General features: G+C 46.9%; 1 protein-coding gene across 2 annotated transcripts in view; it reads left to right on the top strand.

The window, feature by feature from the left end:
- The window catches only part of ASPSCR1 (ASPSCR1 tether for SLC2A4, UBX domain containing), a 113,350-nt gene extending 95,365 nt beyond the window's left edge, over positions 1-17,985 (top strand). For both annotated transcript variants that reach the window (XM_068262230.1, XM_068262229.1), the window contains 4 exons: positions 4,167-4,218; positions 14,142-14,211; positions 16,754-16,926; positions 17,737-17,985. In XM_068262230.1, coding sequence (XP_068118331.1) covers positions 4,167-4,218; positions 14,142-14,211; positions 16,754-16,926; positions 17,737-17,747 — 306 coding nt within the window. In that variant the 3' untranslated portion in view covers positions 17,748-17,985. The remainder of the gene's footprint in view (positions 1-4,166; positions 4,219-14,141; positions 14,212-16,753; positions 16,927-17,736) is intronic.
- Positions 17,986-22,480: the final 4,495 nt, after the last annotated feature.

Raw genomic sequence — 22,480 nt, 5'->3', positions numbered from 1 at the left:
GAATTCTGTAAATTGCATTACATGCACAACTGATATTGCTTAAAGAGAATCTGTATTGTTAAAATCGCACAAAAGTAAACATACCAGTGCGTTAGGGGACATCTCCTACTACCCTCTGACACAATTTCGCCGCTCCTCGCCGCATTAAAAGTGGTTAAAAACAGTTTTAAAAAGTTTGTTTATAAACAAACAAAATGGCCACCAAAACAGGAAGTAGGTTGATGTACAGTATGTCCACACATAGAAAATACATTCATACACAAGCAGGCTGTATACACCCTTCCTTTTGAATCTCAAGAGATCATTTGTGTGTTTCTTTCCCCCTGCAGTTCTCATGCACTGAAGTTTCAGGCTGCTTGTTTCTTCCTGCAAACAGCTTTGCCCTTGTCTGTAATTCTTCAGTATGTGAAAGCCCAGCCAGCTCAGAGGACGATTTATCCAGCTTGTAAAAGATAAGAGAGAAGAGAGAAGCTGCTCTAATCCTAAATAACACACAGGCAGTGTGCATAGAGGGGCCTGGAAGGGGGAGTTCATAGCAGAACCACAACACTGAAGAACTTGGCAGCCTTCCAGACACAGGCCGACAAGTCTGACAGGGGAAAGATACATTGATTTATTACAGAAACAGTGATAGCAGAAAGTGCTGCAGTAAGCCAGAACACATTAGAATAGCTTTTTGAACTTGTAGGATGATAAAAAACAGGATGCAATTTTTGTTACGGAGTCTCTTTAATGACCGCTGCAGATACTAAATGACTATCTGTGTCTCTTCTGCTCTTCTGCCAGACTCTAGGTTAACATAAGAGGGGCACAACAGTGTTAGACAGTCATGCAGTGCTGTCAACTTTACAGAGACTCGATAGGGAAAGAGAGCTGTAGCTCTGCAAACAAATGTTGAATGAAGTTTTTAAGGAGAACTCACTCATAGCTGCAATTTTGCAGCACTTCCTGAGTTTAGGTACATTTTATTATTCAGGTTCCCCCACATTGCCTCTATGCCCAGTCTAGCTAAATGAGCACTTTTGCATCACAAAATCTGAGCCAGGGCGCACTATCTGCATGGAGTTATTATTTTATTTTTATTAGCTGCTTGTGTAGCCCTCTGTCCCTCTAAAGGCTCATACACACGGGGTACGGCCGTCGCCGCAACCACGTGGCACGCGCGTGTTGCGGCGACGGTTCGTCCGTGTGTATGACGCGCGCGCCCCGAACCGTCGCCCGTCGGAGCTGTCGCCAGGCGATTGACATGTTCAATCGCCGGCTACAGTCGTCGCCGCAACCTCGCCGGAACTGTCGCTAGCCCCGCATGTGTATGCGGGCTAGCGACAGCTACCCACACACACCACACGGAGCTTCCGGCGGGGGGGAGGAAACTCGGCGACAGCTTCCGCCGCATCGCTAATCCCTCTGCTGCCGTGTGGATGCAGAGGGATTTGGCGACGAGCTGTCGCCGAACTGCCGCCGAACTGTCGCGCACACGCTCCCGTGTGCGGCGACAGCTACAATTGTACCCCCGTGGGTACTTAGCTTAATGGTCACTATCACATCCACGGCTGGCCACACTTCAAAGGTCCCATGTCTGAATCTTGCTCCTGGCCTCAGTGCATGCTGGCAGTTGTATGCAGCAATGCATGCCTGGAGCTGTAGTCTGTAGATGTGCATGCCTCTTGCACTGGGGAAGATGTGCATACTACCAGAGCTGGATTAAGGCTAAATGGGGCCCTAAAGCAAAGTAACTGATTTAGAATGGGAAGATGCAGCTGCTGTGTGCACAGTAACATGCCGGACACACCGGGGCAGCCACTCTACTGGTTGCTATGAGCAACAGCCCGCTTTCCTCTGCGGGTGCACAATGCAGGGAATAGCAGCGCCAACATGCAGAGGGAGAGATGAATGGCCGGGACGTTGTCACTCGGGGCACCCCTGTAAAGACTGCGCCAGATATCACAGACAGCAGCAGCACTTTCCCACTGCATCTCCAGCCTGGCAATAACAGAAAGCTCTGGACACCGCCAACCCGGAAGCCGCCCCCCAGACAGAATTACATAACCCCCCCCACCAAACAACCAATTTCCTCCCAAACTAGACAGCCACCATGCAGCCTCCAACCCCGTGAATACGGTAGTCTTGCAGAGAAGGGCAGCTGCAGCGGGGGAGAATGACAGCACCAGATGACTCACATTCACCTATTGCGATCCAAGCAATAAAGGTCCCGTCATCCGAAGCCCATCAGTCTACTATAGAGTGCCGCTGCTCTGTTACTACTTCCTACTTCCTGTCTGATCTGTGAATCAGGAAGTTCAGAGCAAGCAGCAGCACCGTAGAGGAGACAGATGGGTTTCGAATGATGGGACCTCTATCGCTTGTATCACGGATAGGTGAGTGGACGTCTATCATCTGCTGCTATCATTCTTGCTGCAGCTGTGGCTTTTGGTGGGAAGGGAGGGAGGAGCGGGCAGCAGCAGAGCGCACAGTAGCAGGAGAGGGACCCAGGAGGAGAGCCCGGCTCTGAAGACGGTCAGCAGCGGGCGGCGTCCTTTGACAGGATGGCGAGGGCTGGATTATGTGCTGATGGGGCCCCTTTGACTCTGAATGGGGCCCCAAGTGACTGCTTCTGTTTCCTGGTCGGTAATCCGGCCCTGAGCTCCTAGCATGCATTGCAGCTGGAAGCGAGCTTCAGATGCGGTCCTTTGAAGTGTGGCCAGCTGCAGACAAGATGGCGGCCATCACAGGTTGGGGGGGGGGGCTAGACAAGCAGCCCTCCCCCTATAGGTAACCAGTCATGCTCGGTGTTAAAAACCTCCCTTATGGGGGAGGTTCAACGTCAAGTTTTTTTTTTTTTTTTTTTTTTTACTCGACTTCCTTTATTGGCTGCCTCAGCTGGGGGGGGGGGGGGGGGGGGGTGTCTAGAGCATGGCTTTTCAACCCTGTCCTCAAGTACCACCAACAGTGCATGTTTTGCAGAAAACCACAAACCTGCACAGGTGAGGTAATTAGTGTCTCAGCAGAGCTGATTAGCTACCTCTGTGGATTTCCACAAAACATGCACTGTTGGTGGTACTTGAGGACAGGGTTGAAAAGCCCTGCTCTAGTGTGTGTTCAGTTATGGCATGTACACACTTGAAAGATAAATGAAAGATCTTAGACCAATTTTACCACCTTCCATGTAGTATGAGAGCCATACTCTACACAGTCTATTCTATTTAGCTGAACTCCACATCAGATAAAAACCTTTGCAAGATGCTGTACACATTCAAAAGATCCGTTCCTGCAAAATGCATTCATAGTCTATGAGATCTGCAGATCATCATACACACCTTGTTTAACGGACATTCATCTGCAGATCAGATCCACCAGGATGGATCTTCAGATCTGCAGATGATTGTCTGATCTGCAGATGAATGTCAGTTAGGGCTCGTTTCCACTATCGCGAATCTGCATGCGTCCAACGCATGCAGATCCGCACATGTAATACAAGTGGATGGGCCTGTTTCCACTGTAGCGTTGTTGAGGTGCGTTTTTTTCAGCGTGAAAAAAACGCACAAAAGAGCCAACGATTTCGCCTGCGTCGGGAATCCGTGCGAATCGCCGCTAATGTATTTAATAGTAAAAACGCATGCGTTTGTTACATGCGTTTTTACCCGCGATTTCGCGTGCGATTTCGCACCTTTTTCAATTTTATTTAGCCCTGGCAGTGTCATGGTTAATTTCGCATGGCACCCTGCCATGCGAAATCGCGGGTAAAAACGCATGTGGAAACGCATCCGCATGCGTTTTTACAAGCGTCGGAATGCGGCCGAAATCGCGTCGCAACAGTGGGAACGAGCCCTAAAACAAGGCGTGTATGAGGATCTGCAGATCTAATAGACTATGAATGCATTTTTTTTTAAACTCTGTAAAATAGCATTTTGCTGCAGTACACTATGCTATATAGCGACCACTTCAGAGTAATTTGTGTATTACAGTCATCCCTAGGAAGATGGGGCAGAGGTGGTAAATTGTAAAGGTACCAAAAAGTAGGTGAAAAGTGTTTTGCTTGCTAGTGGTTTAAAAGGAAAAAAAACTAACTGACAAAAAGTGAATTGAATAAGGCTGTGGGAATTTAGAAAAGATGACTGTTCATAGTAATTCATACGTGACCTATATGTCTCTTCTCCTTTTCTCAGGCCCAGCTGTTTCCCGCTGCCGTCATTCATTTCGGATCACAGCAGAACCGGGGTAAGCCCACCATCCCACTTGTGGCCAAACTGTGCAGGTTCCTTATGGTATCCAAGTAATCTGACCACCTTCTATACTGGCTGACTGCCCGTAATACTGATCCTCTGCCCATTAGGCTTATTTCACGGGGATGTTTTAGTGCAGGATTTCTCATCTCAGTACTAAAGTTCTCCCAACAGTGCATGTTTTACAGAAAACCGCAATCATGCACAGGTGGGGTAATTAATAATAATATTTGTATAGCGCTTTTCTCCTGTCGGACTCAAAGCGCTCAAGAGCTGCAGCCACTGGGACGTGCTCAAGGGGCCACCCTGCAGTGTTAGGGAGTCTTGCCCAAGGACTCTTTACTGAATAAGTACTGACCCTAGCCAGGATTAGTGTCTCAGCAGAGCTGCCCCAGTATAGGTAGCAGGTATAGTTGCCCCAGTATAGGTAGTAAGTATAATTGCCTCCATAATATAGGTAGCAGTATTAGGTGCCACTGCTAGGAGGGGGGGGGGGGCGATATCCTCTCTCCCTCCACATGAGCCTCCATCCTGTGCCCCCCCCCCTCCCCCTCATGGCTGGTGCGTTGTGTAATTACTCACCCGATGTTGGCATGTTGGCTCCATGCGGTGTCTCCGCTGGCAGCAGGCTCCTCTCCCGATCTCTGTATGACGTGTGATTACTACGCGTCATACAGTGGAACAGGAAGTAGAGAGGAGGGAGCTGCCGGCGGGTAACATGCGGCATGGAGCGAGCGATCGGGTGAGTAATTACACAACGCACCGCTCCAGCCATGCAGGGAGGAAGAGGAGGGGAATGATGTCAGCGCCCCCTCCCCACTGCTTCCTGCGGGAGAAAATGCCAAGTAAGGTACTAGGTACGTTTCTGGCAGTTAGAGCCTTTCCTAATCCAACATACCTAGTATGTGCTTGGCAGGAGAAGGGTTAAAGAAAAACATTTCTTTGTTACAGCTGATACAACTCCTGCAATAAATCTGCAGTGTGTCTGCTTCCTGCTTTGATGGAAGCAGACATAAGGTTTACATCCTGTGTTTATAAATTAGCTGCTCTGCCTAGGCAGCCAGCCGACACAGCTGAGGGATCAAATTACAACTTGTGATTAGTCACAGGTGAGGGGGAATTAGACAGGCTAAACTCTCTAAATACATACAGGGTGCATTTCTCTGTTTTCCTTGTGTCCTGTGCAAGAGTTCAGGTCCAGTTTACTTGCCTCTGTGGATTTCTACAAACCATGCACTGTTGGGGTTACTTGGGGACTTGGTTCAGAAATCCTGTTTTAGAGGGCAGTAACTGTGGGCACTTTAGCCAATCGAAAACCTCTGGCCCAAATCTTTATAGGCTGATTGATTGCGCTCCTGATTGAACCTGCATGCAAAGTTTGGGAACTGCCTGTGTTTAGAGCGAGTGGGTTTATAGGTGCCGTCTCCTGCTCACGGTCCCTGTTTTTAGAGGATTTGGCCTGTAAACTGCTTGTGTGTATTCAGACTTTCTCCATCCCTAGCGTGGAAGACCTAAGTAGACCTGGTGCTCTAAATTTCCCTGGCTTCTTGCTCACCTGTGCCAGGGAAGTAAGTACTGAAGCCAGAGGATCACCACAATCACTAGGACAGCTAGGCAACTAGCATTTTTTTTTCTTTATAGAAAGGCAGCAATGGAAGACTCCACATAATCTATCATGAGCAGTGACCACATGCGGATACCCGAAATGACATGTGACATGATGAGCTAGACATGTGTATGTACAGTGCCTAGCACACAAATAACTGTGCTGTGTTCCTTTTTTACTTTCTCTGCCTGAAAGAGTTAAATATCAGATATGTAAGTGACAGTTTCTGGCTGAGACAGGACCGGGTCAGATTATAGTGTTACCCTCACTGATAAGGAATTAAAGCCATAAGACACTTTCCTGATAGAAAATGGCTTCTAAGAGCAGAAAAGAGATAAAAAGGGAAAATAGTTGCATAGATTTTAACTCTGACATACTTCAATGAATGTCTGATTTCAAGAAGAAAGCAAAGAGCATGCACGCGTGACACAGTGGAACGCGTGACCAAGCGTCGCATAGACGCGAAACGGCCGTCGCCTCCCCACTCTTAGCCGGGCACCCACCTCCAGCACCAGCCACCGAAGGTTTCTTTGCCGGTCACGTAAGAGATGTCTGACAAGCATACTTTATGCCATACTGTATCGATATGAAATGCCTGCACGAATTTACAGATTGTCTTCACTGCCATTAAACAACACTATTTAGACGGAAGGTGCATGCTCTTTGCTTTCTTCTTGGAATCAGATATTGATGTGAGTTTCTTCTTTGATGAGCTGTGCACACGTCTGAGTGGCAGAATTTGGCAAATCTAACAGCAAGCATATACGGTATCTGAGGACGCTGGAAAGTCTGTTTTGCTATGTGATTACACTTTGTTGCTCTTTGAGGTTTCCAATTGATGGGATGTGCCATACACACACCTTTTTCTCCTTCTTGAAGTGATACTTCAATGAATGTGTCATTGAGAACATGCCATGAAACAGTAAAAACGTAAAAATTAGATTTAAAATAAAACTGTGGGATAGCTAAAACATCATTTTTAGGAGGAGGAGGATAGCTACAACTCTGATGTCCTTTAACCACCCTGGCGTTCTATTAAGATCGCCAGGGCGGCTGCGGGAGGGTTTTTTTTAAATAAAAAAAAAACTATTTCATGCAGCCAACTGAAAGTTGGTTGCATGAAAGCCCACTAGATGGCTCTCCGGAGGCGTTCTTCCGATCGCCTCCGGCGCCCAGAATAAACAAGGAAGGCCGCAATGAGCAGCCTTCCGTGTTTGGCTTCTCCTGTCGCCATGGCGACGAGCGGAGTGACGTCATGGACGTCAGCCGACGTCCTGACGTCAGACGCCTCCGATCCAGCCCTTAGCGCTGGCCGGAACTATTTGTTCCGGCTGCGCAGGGCTCAGGCGGCTGGGGGGACCCTCTTTCGCCGCTGCTCGCGGCGGATCGCCGCAGAGCGGCGGCGATCGGGCAGCACATGCGGCTGGCAAAGTGCCGGCTGCGTGTGCTGCTCTTTATTTCAGCAAAATCGGCCCAGCAGGGCCTGAGCGGCAGCCATCGGCGGTGATGGACGAGCAGAGCTCGTCCTTACCGCTAAGATGGTTAAGTGTGTCTAATAAAAACCTAATCATGAAATGTATTAGTATTAGTTGCTCCTTTCCCCCACCACCTTTAAGATACTGGAATTTCACCTCCAGTGGTAGTTTGTGGTTATACTGATAACCTCATTCCTCTCACCCACTTGCAACCAAGTTGCCCTTTAAGGTTATTTATGCTGTTGTGTATCTTTTAGAGCAGAGAGGAAGTTCTGAGTTCAGGTCCTCTTTAAATGTGAAGCAATGTTTCTCGCGTGGAGCCTTCTGTGAGAGAAATAAGGTGTCTCAGAGGGCAACTGAAGCAAGAGGGATATGCAGGCTGCCATATTTATTTCCTTTTTAACAATGCACATTGCCTGGCTGTCCTGCTGATCCTCTGCCTCTAATACTTTTAATCATAGCCCCTGAACAAGCATACAGCAGATCTGGTGTTTCTGTCATTGTCCGATCTGACAAGATTAGCTGCATGCTGGTTTCTGGTGTTATTCAGATACTACTGCAGAGAAATAGATCAGCAGGGCTGCCAGGCAACTGGTATTGTTTAAAAGGAAATAAATATGGCAGCCTCCATATTCTTCTCACTTCAGTTCCCCTTTAAGTCTCACTTCAAAGTGTGTTTGTCGTACGGAGTCACTACATGTGTTTGCCATGTGCCCGGGACCACACTGGTGTTTTGTAATAGCAATTTAGGCTTCTTCCCTGAGACACGCCAGTGAGTTCATTGCTGCCTACAATTGTTTACGTAGAAATCGCTCGTGACCGACTTCAGAAAAAAAGCTCAGCGAGCAGCCAGACGCGAGCTCTTATTTATAGAGGCGACCGTCCCAAACTGGCGGATCTGTGACTGACGCGGCCGCCAGCCCAGCTATGAGCGTCCGCTGGTATCTGAGCGGCGGGACTCTTACTGACGTCTTCTGACATAGTTAACATTAAAGGAGAATTCCACAACGTTGTAAAATGTGTCGGCCAAGTGATGTCACTTGCTGCTCTTTATTTTTATAGCCAACCTGTGAGGCGAAACCAACCCATAAAAACCTTCTGTGTGCTGCTATCTTATAACTGCTTCAGGTTTGGCTTCAGTGCTGTTTTTCTTTTTTTTCTTAAAGAGCAATTCCAGCCTAAACAGATACTGTCATTAAGTTACATTAGTTATGTTATATAATCTCTTACCCACACTGTTTTAACAGAACAGGCAAATATTTGATTTCATGAGGGCAGCCATCTTTTTGGTTGAAAGGAGGTGACAGGGAGCATGAGACACAGTTCCAACTGTCCTGTGACCTGAGCACCTCTCCCAGTTGCTAGACAACGTGAATAACAACATAGGAAATCCCATCATGCTCTGCACAGCATCAGGGAAAAAAAGCCTGGGCTTTCTTTCTTTGATGGGTGAAGCTTAGCTAAAAATGCAGCTAAAAATGATGCTTTGGTAAGAAAAACAAAGTTCTGATGCTGTGAAACTGTTAAAGAAACACCAAGCCTTTTCAGTGCTGCTGAGTAGATTTTTAGTCCGGAGGTTCACTTAAACCACTTCAACCCTCAGTGTATTTTCCCCTTATGGACCAGAGCAATTTTCACATTTTAGCGCTCCTCCCATTCATTTGCCAATAACTTTACCACTTCTTATTACAACAAAATGATCTGTATCTCTTTTTTTTCCACCACCAATTAGGCTTTCTTTGGGGTGTACCTTTTGCTAAGAACTATTTTTTTCTAAATGCATTTTAACACGAATATTAAGAAAAAAAATCGAAAAAAACATTTTCTCAGTTTTCAGCCATTATAGTTTTAAAATACATGTTACCATACACCCACGTATTTTATTTGCTCATTTGTCCCAGTTATTACTCCATTTAAATTATGTCCCTATAACAATGTATGGCGTCAATATTTTATTTGGAAATAAAGGTGCATTTTTTTTAGTTTTGCGTCCATCGCTATTTACAAGATTATAATTTAAAAAAATAACAGTAATATACCCTCTTGACATACATATTAAAAAAGTTCAGTCCCTAAGGTAACTATTTATGGTTTTTTTTAATTGTAATTTTCTATTTCGAAATGCAAAAGTTTTATTTGGGCATTTATGGCAGAGTGTGGGAGGTAAGGGGTTAATTTTAAATTATATGTAGGACTCTTTATTAAAGTAAATGAATGTAGGTGTAATTTTACTATTTGGCCACAAGATGTCATCATTTATTAGCTTCCTGCACGTGCTTTTAGTACACAAACAGGAACTAATACGTGTAAGTGTAACTTACAGTGTTTACAAATGACTGCAGGCATCTAATTGATGCTGTGATAATTGACACGGGAAGTAGAACAATGGCTGGGAACCGTGTTTCCCGTTCATTGATCTCCAGGCTAACATGCAGCAGCGAGAATGAGCACATTAGAGCGCGCACAGCAGCGATTGTGGCAGATTTACGAATATCTACTCCCCTGAGGCTTAGATGAAGTTTTTAGGGGATTAGATAGACTGTACAGTAAACATTAAAGGGAACCAGAGAGGATGAAGAAAAGCTTTTATACATACCTGGGGCTTCCTCCAGCCCCATACGCACGGATCGCTCCCACGCTGACTGGGATCGCTCCCACGCTGACTGGATCCGCCGGTACCGGGTCCGGTCATTGCCGCGAGTCGGCTGGCGGACGCGGCCAATTCTCCGCCTCACAGAGGGCTCCCTCCATACAGGTACGCGTGTGGCTGCTTACTGCGCAGCCGCATGCGTACGGGTATGGAGGAAGCCCCTGTGATGCGGGCAATTGGCCGCGTCCGCCGGAAGTGACGGGCCCGGTACCGGCGGATCCAGGAAGCGGAGGATGGCGGCGTGGGAGCGATCCAGGCTTATGGGGCTGGAAGAAGCCCCAGGTATGTATAAAATCTTTTTTCTATTTTAGCGAAGCATTCCTCTCTGGTTCCCTTTAAGTGGTTTTTAAATTGCCTTTTGTACAGAACGAGACTTTAACCCGCCCCCTCTGCTCTCATTTGCAAATGACTCCCTTTGGCTGGCTATCACCATGTCATGTGATACCAGTGACAGGATTAGCGGGCACCTGTCTTCAGCTAAAGCAGGGTCTGAACTCAGAACTTCCTCTCTGCTCTAAAAGATGAGCAATAGCATAATAATCTGTAAAGAAAAACATTCCTTTGTTACAGCTGATACAAATCCTGCAATAACTCTATAGTGTGTCTACTTCCTGCTTTCATGGAAGCAGACATTAGGTTTACATCCTATGTTTACAGATTAGCTGCTCTGCCACAGCTGAAGAGATCAAATTACAGTTGTGATTAGTCACAGATGTGGGAGAATTAGATAAGCAAAACAATATAAAAACATACAGGGTGCATTTCTCTTTGTTTTCCTTCTGTGCAGGAGATCGGGTCCACATTAACTAAAGCTATATATATCTGCAAGATATCTGTGAAAATAATGTAAAAAAAAAACAAAAAAAAACCAACCAACAAAAAGCAGACACAACACGACTGTACATTCAGTCTATTTATTAACGAACTCCAGATAAAACAAAGCAACGCGTTTCAAGGGTCAGCGCCCGCTTCCTCAGGCAATAGAAAAAGGAGTTACAACATCTAGCAAAACAAACAACACTCCTTGCCGAGGTGCCGAGTGTTGTTTGTTTTGCTAGATGCTGTAACTCCTTTTTCTATTGCCTGAGGAAGCGGGCGCTGACCCGTGAAACGCGTTGCTTTGTTTTATTTGGAGTTCGTTAATAAATAGACTGAATGTACAGTCGTGTTGTGTCTGCTTGGAGGAGGTAAGTCCACCACTACCTCCTCCTAATTACCAAATTTTTGGCTTTTAAGCTTTAAAACCCCTTTTATCCTTTTGGTGCCTCTGTTCTCTCCTATATAATATTGTATTTACCCTGGGTGGAGGGTTGCGACCCTTTCTACTATCTACAGAGAGCGACTTCCTATTCCTGAGTGGGGTCAGGATAATCTCCACACCTGCCTTTACAGTGGTTGCCTATTGGTGACTCGTTGCCTATTGGTGACTCGTTCTTCCCCTCGGCAGTCAGTCTCCTTAACTCTCTCCACATTCTACCAGCAAAGCAAGCCCCAACGAGCGGTGATGCCGGCTGAACTATGGCTGACCAGTCAACCAGCCCATAAGACTAACTATTAGACATCTCAGTGACACACTGGGAATGTGGTGTATATTACAATGTATTGTCAGTGCAGTTTCTAGGCTAAAATGCACCCAGGGCGAGGGTGTAAAAATTGCGCCCCCCCCCCCTCCGCGAGCAAGGTATGGGTGCCCGCAGTATAGGTAGTTGCACTTAGTATAGGTCCCCCCAGTATAGGTAGCCAAGAATAAGTACCCCAGTATAGGTAGCCAGGCATAGGTGAGCCAGTATAGTTGCCCCCGCTATAGGTTAGCCAGGTAGGTGCCTCCAGTATAGGTAGCCAGTATAGTTGCCCCCAGTATAGGTTAGATAGGCAGGCGCCCCCGGTATAAGTTAGATAGGTAGGTGCCCCAGTACAGGTTATTTAGGTAGGTGCCTACAATATAGGTAGCCAGTATAGTGGCCACCTGTATAGGCTAGCTAGGTAGGTGCCCCCAATACAGGTTAAATAAGTGCCCCCAGTATAGGTTAGATAGGTAGCTGCCCCCCAGTGTAGGTTAGATTAGGTAGCTGCCTCCCAGTGTAGGTTAGATAGGTAGCTGCCCCCCAGTGTAGGTTAGATAGGTAGCTGCCCCCCAGCGTAGGTTAGATTAGGTAGGTGCCCCCCCCAGCGTAGGTTAGATTAGGTAGGTGCCCCCCCAGTATAGATTAGATAGGTAGTTTCCCCCCAGTGTAGGTTAGATAGGTAGCTGCCCCCCAGTGTAGGTTAGATAGGTAGCTGCCCCCCAGTGAAGGTTAGATAGGTAGCTGCCCCCCAGTGTAGGTTAGATTAGGTAGGTGCCCCCCAGTGTAGGTTAGATTAGGTAGGTGCCCCCCAGTGTAGGTTAGATTAGGTAGGTGCCCCCCCAGTGTAGGTTATATTAGGTAGGTGCCCCCCAGTATAGGTTAGATTAGGTAGGTGCCCCCCAGTGTATGTTAGATTAGGTAGGTGCCCCCCAGTGTATGTTAGATTAGGTAGGTGCCCCCCAGCGTAGGTTAGATTAGGTAGGTGCCCCCCAGTATAGGTTAGATAGGTAGCTGTCCCCCAGTATAGGTTAGATTAGGTAGCTGCCCCCCAGTGTATGTTAGATTAGGTAGCTGCCCCCCAGTATAGGTTAGATTAGGTAGGTGCCCCCCAGCGTAGGTTAGATTAGGTAGCTGCCCCCCAGTGTAGGTTAGATTAGGTAGGTGCCCCCCAGTGTAGGTTATATTAGGTAGGTGCCCCCCAGTATAGGTTAGATTAGGTTGTTGCCCCCCCAGTGTATGTTAGATTAGGTAGGTGCCCCCCAGTGTATGTTAGATTAGGTAGGTGCTCCCCAGCGTAGGTTAGATTAGGTAGGTGCCCCCCAGTATAGGTTAGATTAGGTAGGTGCCCCCCAGTGTAGGTTAGATTAGGTAGGTGCCCCCCAGTGTAGGTTAGATTAGGTAGGTGCCCCCCCAGTGTAGGTTAGATTAGGTAGCTGCCCCCCACGTAGGTTAGATTAGGTAGGTGCCCCCCAGTATAGGTTAGATTAGGTAGGTGCCCCCCAGTATAGGTTAGATTAGGTAGCTGCCCCCCAGTATAGGTTAGATTAGGTAGCTGCCCCCCAGTGTATGTTAGATTAGGTAGCTGCCCCCCAGTATAGGTTAGATTAGGTAGGTGCCCCCCAGCGTAGGTTAGATTAAGTAGCTGCCCCCAGCGTAGGTTAGATTAGGTAGGTGGCCCCAGGATAGGTTAGATAGCTAGCTGTCCCCTATAGTGGAGGGGGGAGCCGGAGCCGCGGGGAGGGCAGCCCGACCTCTCCCTCCCTCTCCCGGGCGCCCTCCGTGCTCCCCCCTCAGATGCAGAGCGAGCAGCCGGGAAGCGCTGTTTGCAACTCACCTGCCTGGCTCCAAGCGCTGCTCTCTCGCCGCTGGTCTGTCTCTCTTCTCTCTGCATACATGCTGATACACGCGGCTTCCGGCTAAACAGGAAGCCGCGTGTATCAGTACGCACAGAGAGAGGAGACAGACCAGCGGCGAGAGAGCAGCGCTTGGAGCCAGGCAGGTGAGTTGCAAACAGCGCTTCCCGGCTGCTCGCTCTGCATCTGAGGGGGGAGCACGGAGGGCGCCCGGGAGAGGGAGGGAGAGGTCGGGCTGTCCCCCCCGCGGCTCCGGCTCCCCCCTCCATTATAGCGCCCCCCTCCTAACAGCGCCCCGGGCGGCGGCACGCCCCGCATGGGGGTAGAAACAGCCCTGTGTATTGTTAACCTGATTTGCCTGTTGTTCACTGCTGTCTCTCTCTATGTACTCTTCCTGAGCTTTTTGTACTGTGCCAAAAACAATTCCGGGCATGACCCTTCATGCTTGACGAGATAAACTTCTGATTCTGAGTATAACAACTATTACTCTTTGTCATTATCCCCTTTGTTAATACATACTACACTATTGGGGCTCTTGCTGTTCCTCTGTTTAAACCAACAAAAAAACATTTTTATTCATTACAATATTCATTTATAAAATATTGAGTCAGTGACCTCTTGTCAGAAGACAGGAAGTGAAACCTCTGCGGCGGTAATTCAGGCAGCAGTAAAGACCTAACAGACCTACCAATTCTCTCACACTTTATAATTTACTGGAGTCACATTATATGTTTACTAAAATCTCTGCTCTTCTTTTCCCACTTTACAGATCATTATTTGCAGCAGAAGCTCCTAAGTGATCCAATGGCTCCCTCTCAAGCGGACGCATTAGTCGCCAGGTAACACAGCTGACGATGGAAGCCATTTTTAATGTACTTATTATCTGAACAAGGCAGCAGGCGGAGGCGGCCATTACATTTATCAAGCATAAAGGACCAGCACAGCAAAAAATGTTGACTAAATATGGTTTAAATTCACTTAGACATGTTCAGTGAAAAATATCGGGTTGGTAAAATACCGCATTCAATATTTTGAACTCCTCCCCCCTCCCCCCCAATTTACTAAGATTTTCACATACCCTTCCATACACCGATATCAGACGCCTCAACAGACTTAAATCTAGAGTGTGTACATAGCTTAAGTCTGAATTTTATAAGTGAACTACAGGGATCCTTTAAAGGACAAACAATCCCAGGACAAGTTGTGGAGAAGCTTGTCCCCCCATCCCCACCCCTACACACATTTTGTATATATTAATTGTAATCAATAAAGTTTAATTTACAGGACGCCTAAAGTGACAGGGATGTGGAGGCTGCCTTATTTCCTTTTTTTAAACAATCCCAGTTGCCTGGCGTCCTGCTGACCTTTCATGCATCAGTAGCATCTGTATAACAAATGCAACAAGCAGCAAATCCAGTCAGACTTCAGTCAGAGCACCTGATCTGATGCATGCTGGTTCAGGGTCTGTGGCTAAAAGTATAAGAGGCATATAATCAGCAGCACAGCCGGGCAATGTGCTTTGTTTAAAGGGAAATAAATATGGCAGACTCCATATCCCTCTCACGTCAGTTGTCCCGTAAATAAAACTATGATTATTACATACAAAATATGTAAAAAAAAATGCTGGCATTTCTCTTTTAAAGCTATATAGACTATAGGCAGAACACTCTGTTAATTCTGCAGTAAATGCATAAAAAGTGTCCTATTCATCTGATTTGTGTTACACACTAATATGGTAATGCCAATATACTTTGTGAAAGGCTCACCTGAGGGACCAATTCATAAAAAAGCTTCTCCTCAACTTGTCCAGGCATTGTTTCATACTGTTCTCTCTCCTCACTGCTAGTAAGAATGCCCTTCCCCCTAGATGAGGCCAGGTATTGGATGGCTCCCCAGGCTTCACTGTTCACACTGTGATGACAGCATGGCATGATTTGCTTTGAAGTGAGACAGATATGGAAGCTGACATATTTATTTCCTTTTAAACAATGCACATAGCCTGGCTGTGCTTCCGATCCGCTGCCTCTAAGGCCCCGTTCACACTGCACGCGTTTCCAGCCGCGTTTTGGAAACGCGTGCAGGTGGCCGACACGCACGACATCAGACATTGCATAGAGTGCAATGTCTGATGTTCACACTGCATGCGTTCCGGACCTGTGCCGTCCGGGAACGCATGCTGCACGCATTTTTTGTAAAAACGCGTGGCTGTCCCATTGACTTTTCGGAGATGGGATCAGCCACGCAACGCATACAAACGCAGATGGCGTGCGTTCGCATGCGTTGCGTTCCGCATGCCTGGCCATCCGCGTTTGTGATGTGAACGGGGCCTTAAACTTTCAGCCATAGACTCTGAACAAGCGTGCAAATCAGGTGCTCTGATTTAAAGGGGAACTGAAGTAAGAGGTATACAGAGGCTGTCATATTTATTTCCTTTTAATCAATACCAGTTGCCTGGCAGCCCTGCTGGTCTATTTCTCTGCAGTAGTATCTGAATAACACCAGAAACAAGCATGCAGCTAGTCTTGTCAGATCTGACTTCAAATTATGAAACACCTGATCTGCTGCATGCTTGTTCAGGGGCTATGGCTAATAGTATTAGAGGCAGAGGATCAGCAGGGCTGCCAGGCAACTGGTATTGCTTAAAAGGAAATAAACATGGCAGCCTCCATATACCTCTCTCTTCAGTTCCCCTTTAAAGAAAAACCGTGACCAAGAATTGAACTTCATCCCAATCAGTAGCTGATCCCTCCTTTCCCATGAGACATCTCTTCTTTTTCTCAAACCAAACGGATCATCAGGGGGCTCTGTATGGCTGATATTGTGGTGAAACCCCTCCCACAGGAAACGGTGTGGACTATGGTCCTGGCAGTTTCCTGTCTGTGAACCTCTTTGCATTGTGGGAAATAACAGCTGTTTCCAACTGCCAAAAAAGCAAGCAGCATCTCCTTCCACTGACATCACCTGTGAGCAGTAAAAATGTCACCATGTGATAAATGTCAGAATGTAAATCAGGGAGAGGAACGATTTTACAATGGGCAAACACTTACTAAATCATTTATACATAATTATTGTAAGAATTAAGCACTTTTTTTTATTACTTTATTTTCACTGGAGTTCCTCTTTAAGTCTGACTGGATTAGCTACATGCTTGTTTTTGGTGTGTGAATCAGACACTACTGCAGCAAAAGAGATCAGCAGGGTTGCCAGGCAACTAGTATTGATTAAAAGAAAATAAATATGGTAGCTTCCATATACGTCTCACTTCAGGTGTCCTTTAACCATTATAAATATGTATAACTAGCAATAGGACATTGTTTACTTTTATGAAGTCCAAACTCTGGCAGTCTTGATGTTAGTTTGCTTCTTCTTTACCATTGACAGAGCGATGCCACGCGCCCCAGCCCCATCTACCTCCACCCCTCCAGCTGTGGAGCCCCTGGCAGAGGTGCCACGCAGAGCTCCAGACAACTACGAGGAGGAAGCTGGCATCTCTGATTCCCATCAGCAGGTTCAGAGGGATCACGGCAAAGTACCCAAATGGCTGAAACTGCCAGGTAATTGTTTTTCTTAGCGCCAACATCCCCCATAGCGCTGTACATGATACAAAACAAATATTGGGGAGCATGGGTGCATGAGAGGTTCAGAACTCCAGCAATAGAAATACAGACATTGTTGATGTGTGGTTAGAGACATCACCAATATTGGTACATGTTCATATGATAAATTACAGCAAAATAAGAAACACTAGGAGGGGGTCTCTGCCCTTGTGAGCTTACAATCTAGAGGGTAGTGGGCTGGAGACATCAAGGAAGGAGACACAGGTTAGCGGATGAGGCAGTGAACCTTCCGTGCTACCTGTAGCAAATTACAGGCTTGTCTGAACAGGGGTGTTTTGAGAGAACATTTGAAGGTTTACAGGCTCGGAGCATGAAGGACAAGCTGGGGGGAGCGCTCCAAAGGAGAGGTGATGCTCGTGAGAAGTCCTGGGTGCGGGAGTGAGAGGAGGGGACCAAGCTAGAGGGCAAGAGGGTCTCCTGGGAGGAGTAAAGGTTCCGGGTGGGGAGGTATCTGGAGATTAGTGAAGAAATGCAAGGTAGTGACAACTTTACGTAGAGCTTTGTATGATAGAGTGAGGAGTTTAAACTGGATCCTTTGGGTAATAGGCAGCCAATGGAGAGATTGGCAGAGAGGGGCTGTGCCAGAGGAGTGGGAGGAGAGGTGGATGAGACTAGCAGCAGAGTTCAGTAGAGACTGGAGACGTGCCAGTAAGACTAGACCCTCTGTCATTTGTACATATTACACAAGGCACAGGCTGCAGGGAGTACAGCCACATGGTCACTGCTATCCCTTGTGTCTTCCTACAGGAAAAAAATGAGAAATGTCCCTGCGTCCTTGGGAGGCCCCTGCTGTGACTCTGAGCGCTGCGTTTGGACTGTGGTTACTGGGGAAGGGTTACCTGTGAAGAGGTCTCGCCATCTCCTTTATGGATGAATTCTCACACAAGTGACTTCCATGCCAGGAATGTTTACCTTGACTGCTTCAGCTGCACTGAAGGTGCTGAGTAAACTGACAGGTGTTTGTTGTTTATTAAACTAGACCGCTAATGATGCTAATGATGTGCTGTCCTTCACCTTTCAACTGGAAATGAGAAGCTAACGTTTGTACAGCGCTTTTCTCCTGTGGGCCTAAAGCTATGGAGGGCTGCAGCCAGGGGCGTAACTAGAAATCATTGGGCCTTCCTGCAAAACTTTGGATGGCTCCCCCTACCCCCTGCACACGGAATAGGGAAAGTCTACAAATCTTTGACTACAAAACTTTGTATGGTTCATCATCAGTGGCTGAGCAGATGCAGTCATTAGAACAATTGTACAGAGAGCAGAAAGGGGGGTATGCTTGGTAAACTGCCCTGGTAGGCATTGTGGTGTGGCAGGGAGTTCTGCCCAATGTGTCCTTACTGGTTCCATTTAGGCTTTAGCAAGGGCTCAAGCCCAGGTCTCTTATGCCAAAGGTGGAGCCCTTAAAAGAATATTGAGATGAGGGAGAATTCATACATACCTGGGGCTTCCTCCAGCTCCCTTTAGACTTTTGGCTCACTTGCTGTCTCCTCCTGGGCTGCCTCAATCCTCAAATAGGGTCCTCTGAAATTTCTCCAGTCGGGCATGTACCGCACATGCTCAGCCGCGCACATCCACTGTGCTTCCATCGCCGGGAGTGTACAATGTACTACTGCGCAGGTGCAGAATTCTCCCAGCAATAGGAGCGCAATGGGGCAAACACGAACTGCGCAGGCGCCAACTGGCCCCGACTGGAGAAATTTCAGAGGGCGCTAGCGGAGGATTGAGGCAGGCTGAAAGGACGGTGAGAAGGCCAAAGGTATGTATGAATGTTCCCCCTCAACCCCATCTGCACACAATTGAAATATATAATACAGTTTTTCCCCAATCGCAACCTTCGGTCCTGCAGCATTTTTCTTGCGATTGACTTCCCATACAAAGTATAGAATTGCAGATAACTCCCAGAACACTGATCTGGCTGTTCATATTTTTTTTTTTTAACTGACCATTTTGTTTTCTGTCCTGTTCTGATCTGCAATTGCGCAATACACCCGTTGAGAAACACTTTTCTAGCTCCTTATCTAGTGTGTGTACCTTGCTGAAGATTGGTGGGGCAGGGAAGGAGAAATAAGACTCCAAAATTCCTGATGGGCGTTTCTCTACAAGATATATGGAAGCTGTTGAAATTGCTGATTGCCGGCTTTGAAGTCCACCATTGCCATCAGATACAGGGCTGTGGAGTCGGAGTTGCAGTCGAGGAGTCGGAGCCATTTTGGGTACCTGGAGTCGGAGGTTTCATAAACTGAGGAGTCAATCAGATGATTTTTGTACCGACTCCACAGCCCTGATCAGGTGTCCCTATCCTGTCTAAAGGTGCCCATTAACAGTACAATTTGTCCACCAATTGCGATGTTTCGATACAATTTTAATGATTGACTTGTATAGAAAATTTGCTGTTTACGAAGGCAATCAATAAGGAATGATTTTTTGGTCAATTGCTAAATAGGATAAAATCGATCCAAAAGTTGAATTTTATGATCTCATTTGGAGAAAGAATCTTCAGTAAATGTAAGCAATCGATAATTACCTTTCTTCTGATTGTTTTCGATTGTAAAAAATCGCATCAAAGGATTGCATTTAGAGAATGGCACCGTTAATGGGCACCTTTTAAGCCTGGTACTCGCATCCAATTTGCCACCTCCATATAGTATGGAAGCCAACAGATTTTGAATGCTATGGGGACCTCTCATCCTGGCTTCCTTCGGTTGACAGGAAATTACCTCACTGTTTACAGTCGCCAGCATGGACTGGAGCGGCACCTGGTCCCATTGGCCAGGCCTCTGCGTCAAGCCATCCCAGGTAGGGAGTCCAGTTTAGTTTTTGGACACGCTCTTGAGAACACAACACCGGATTGAAGTACTTTCAGTACAGTTCCACCAAGTGATTTAGAGGGGATTAAAGGTTGAGGAACCGGCGCATTAGCCATTGAAGTGGCGTTTGTGAAAGGAAGTGGGCGCCTTGAATATTCCCCTGACTTCGGGTTTCCTTTCACGCTGTCAGAGCACGAGCCTGACATTAAGCTCGGTGAGGAGACTCTTGTCTACCACACCGCTAACCTTCTATAAGTGGAAAAAATAACTGAACGGCTGCACATGTCCTTTCCCGGAGTTGTTTTCTGCTGCGGATAACGATCCAGAGTGATGCCTCGGCCGGCACAGCGCGGCCCTGTGCTGCCGACGCAGGAGACTACTTAATATGTCCAGGACCGCTTTGAAGTCCTCCACTTGGCTCTGATCTCTTTCCACTTCTGCGTATTGACTTTGCTAATTACTCATCCTCCGACAACAAGGAACTCCCGGCTGAAAAGGTCCTTTTCTACCTCCAGCTAGTCTGCGCTCCCCGTTTCCTCCACCCTGTGCTTTCCTTGGCCGGGGATTTTCCTGGGTTGAGATTGTCCTTTGTTGGCACGGCTTTCCCGGTGAGGTTGCGTCTGAGCCACACTTGCGATGCCGGGCCTGATGAATTTTGCGGGGCCTGATTTGTTTTTATTTGCGTCACTTTTGTAACTACAAAGTTTTGCTTTCATTTATCGCTTCAAAGTGGAGCTCAACCTTTCCACTTCGAGGTAAAAAAGTGTTGTTACTTATCCATATATAAATATATATATTTTAAAGAGGACCTGTGGTTCTTAAAGATCCTTAAGGTTGCATTCACAGTGGGACGTTATGGTGGGACAGTCTTATAACGCAGCTTACCGCACTGCAATGCTAATCCTATGGGCCGTTCACAGTGCGACGTTAAAGTCGCGTTACAAAATGTTGCGTTGTGGTAGCTCGCTGCTTGCAGTGCGTTACCTCTTAATCTCCCTGGCGGTCTATTAGAAACCGCCAGGGTGCAGCTCAGCACCATTTGTTAATTTTTTTTTTAAATCCTACATGATAGCCGCTGTACAGCGACATCCCCCCGCCCGCTTCGATCGCCTCCGGCGATCTTTGATCAGGAAATCCTGTTCAGGAAGGGGCCAAATAGTTTTTCACACCACTGTATATTCAGCAGGGGCATGTTTGCTATCCTGCGACATAACGAGGGTTCTTTACCCCCCCCCCCAAATTCCCCACCCCCCCTGCAAAATCCACGACTTTCTTGGTCGTAGATTTTGCTGCTCCTAGAGGCAGGGCTAACAGCTGCAGCCCTGCCTCACACGCGTCTGTCAGCGGCGGATATCCGCCTCTCCCCCGCCCCTCTCAGCGAAGGAAGACAGAGGGGCGGGGGAGAGGCGGAGATCCGCCGCTGATAGACCTGTGGAGAGGCAGAGCTGCAGCTCATAGCCCTGCCTCACACGGAAGCGCTCCCCGGAGGTAGCAGGGGGGATTTGGGGGGTAAAGACCTCTCGTTATGCCGCGGGATAGCGGCGTTTTAGCAGGGGCAAATATGCCCCTGCTGAATATATGCTAAAAAGCCATTTTTATTCTGGCTTCAGACTCTCTCTTTAAGGCTTGGTTCAGACATAAATCTGTACATTTCTGGTCCAGTCCAGTCCTATCCTGTCATTTTGCTTCAGTTTACCAGTTTTACCTGACAGGACTGGAAATGTACACCTATTATGTGTGAACCCAGCCTTACCCTCCAATTTTCAGTGTACGGGAAGAGTACACTCGGCATGAACAGCACAGGTTTGGGTGAACAAGCTAAATCACATAAAGCTACATGATGGATGGCTTTGTAAGCAGTTAAAATAAACCTTTGTCCATATAGTTATCATCTGATGTGTACACAGCTTCAGAGCGCTATCAACAGATTGTGTAAGTATGCTACATACTACATGGAGGAGGTAAAATTGGTCAGTGATTTTTACAATCAAAATTGTATGTATGTACTAGACTTAACTACAGCATACATACAGTGCTGCCTAAAATTATTCATACCCCTGGCAAATTTTGACTTGAAGTTACTTTTATTCAACCAGCAAGTAATTTTTTGGGTGGGAAGTGACTTACGGTAGGTGTCTCCCAAAAGGTAAGACGATGTACAGGAGGCATTATTGTGGAAAAAAAAACATTTCTCAGCTTTCATTTATATTTGAGCAAAAAGTGTCCAGTCCAAAATGATTCATACCCTTCTCAATAATCCATATTCCTTGCTTTTACTGAGGGTTAACACGGTACAACACTCTACTGCTTCTACAATAATCAATAGAAAAGCCTCTATTGGCTATTACAGCAATCAAACGCTTCCTATAATTGCAGACCAGCTTTTTGCATGTCTCTGCAGGTATTTTTGCCCCATTTATCTTTAGTGATGAGTTTCAAATCTTTCAGGTTGGAGGGTCTTCTTGCCATCAATTGCCAGATTCTCAATTGGATTCAAGTCTGTTCACTTAAACAATGAACGCAGCAGCCGTTAGTCATTAAAGGTATTACCTAAACAACTTTTATATGTCTTTAGGTTCTCTCCATGACTTACGCCTGGTACTCGCTATCAATTATGATTGGCCAAGCACTGGCCAATTTTACCACCTCTGTAGTATGAGGGAGTTACCGACACAATCTTCTCA

The sequence above is a fragment of the Hyperolius riggenbachi genome, chromosome 12 (assembly GCF_040937935.1).
Source record: "Hyperolius riggenbachi isolate aHypRig1 chromosome 12, aHypRig1.pri, whole genome shotgun sequence".
NCBI classification, from domain to species: Eukaryota; Metazoa; Chordata; class Amphibia; order Anura; family Hyperoliidae; genus Hyperolius; species Hyperolius riggenbachi.
Note: the sequence above shows the minus strand (reverse complement) of the source record. Positions and strands in the feature narration are given on the sequence as shown.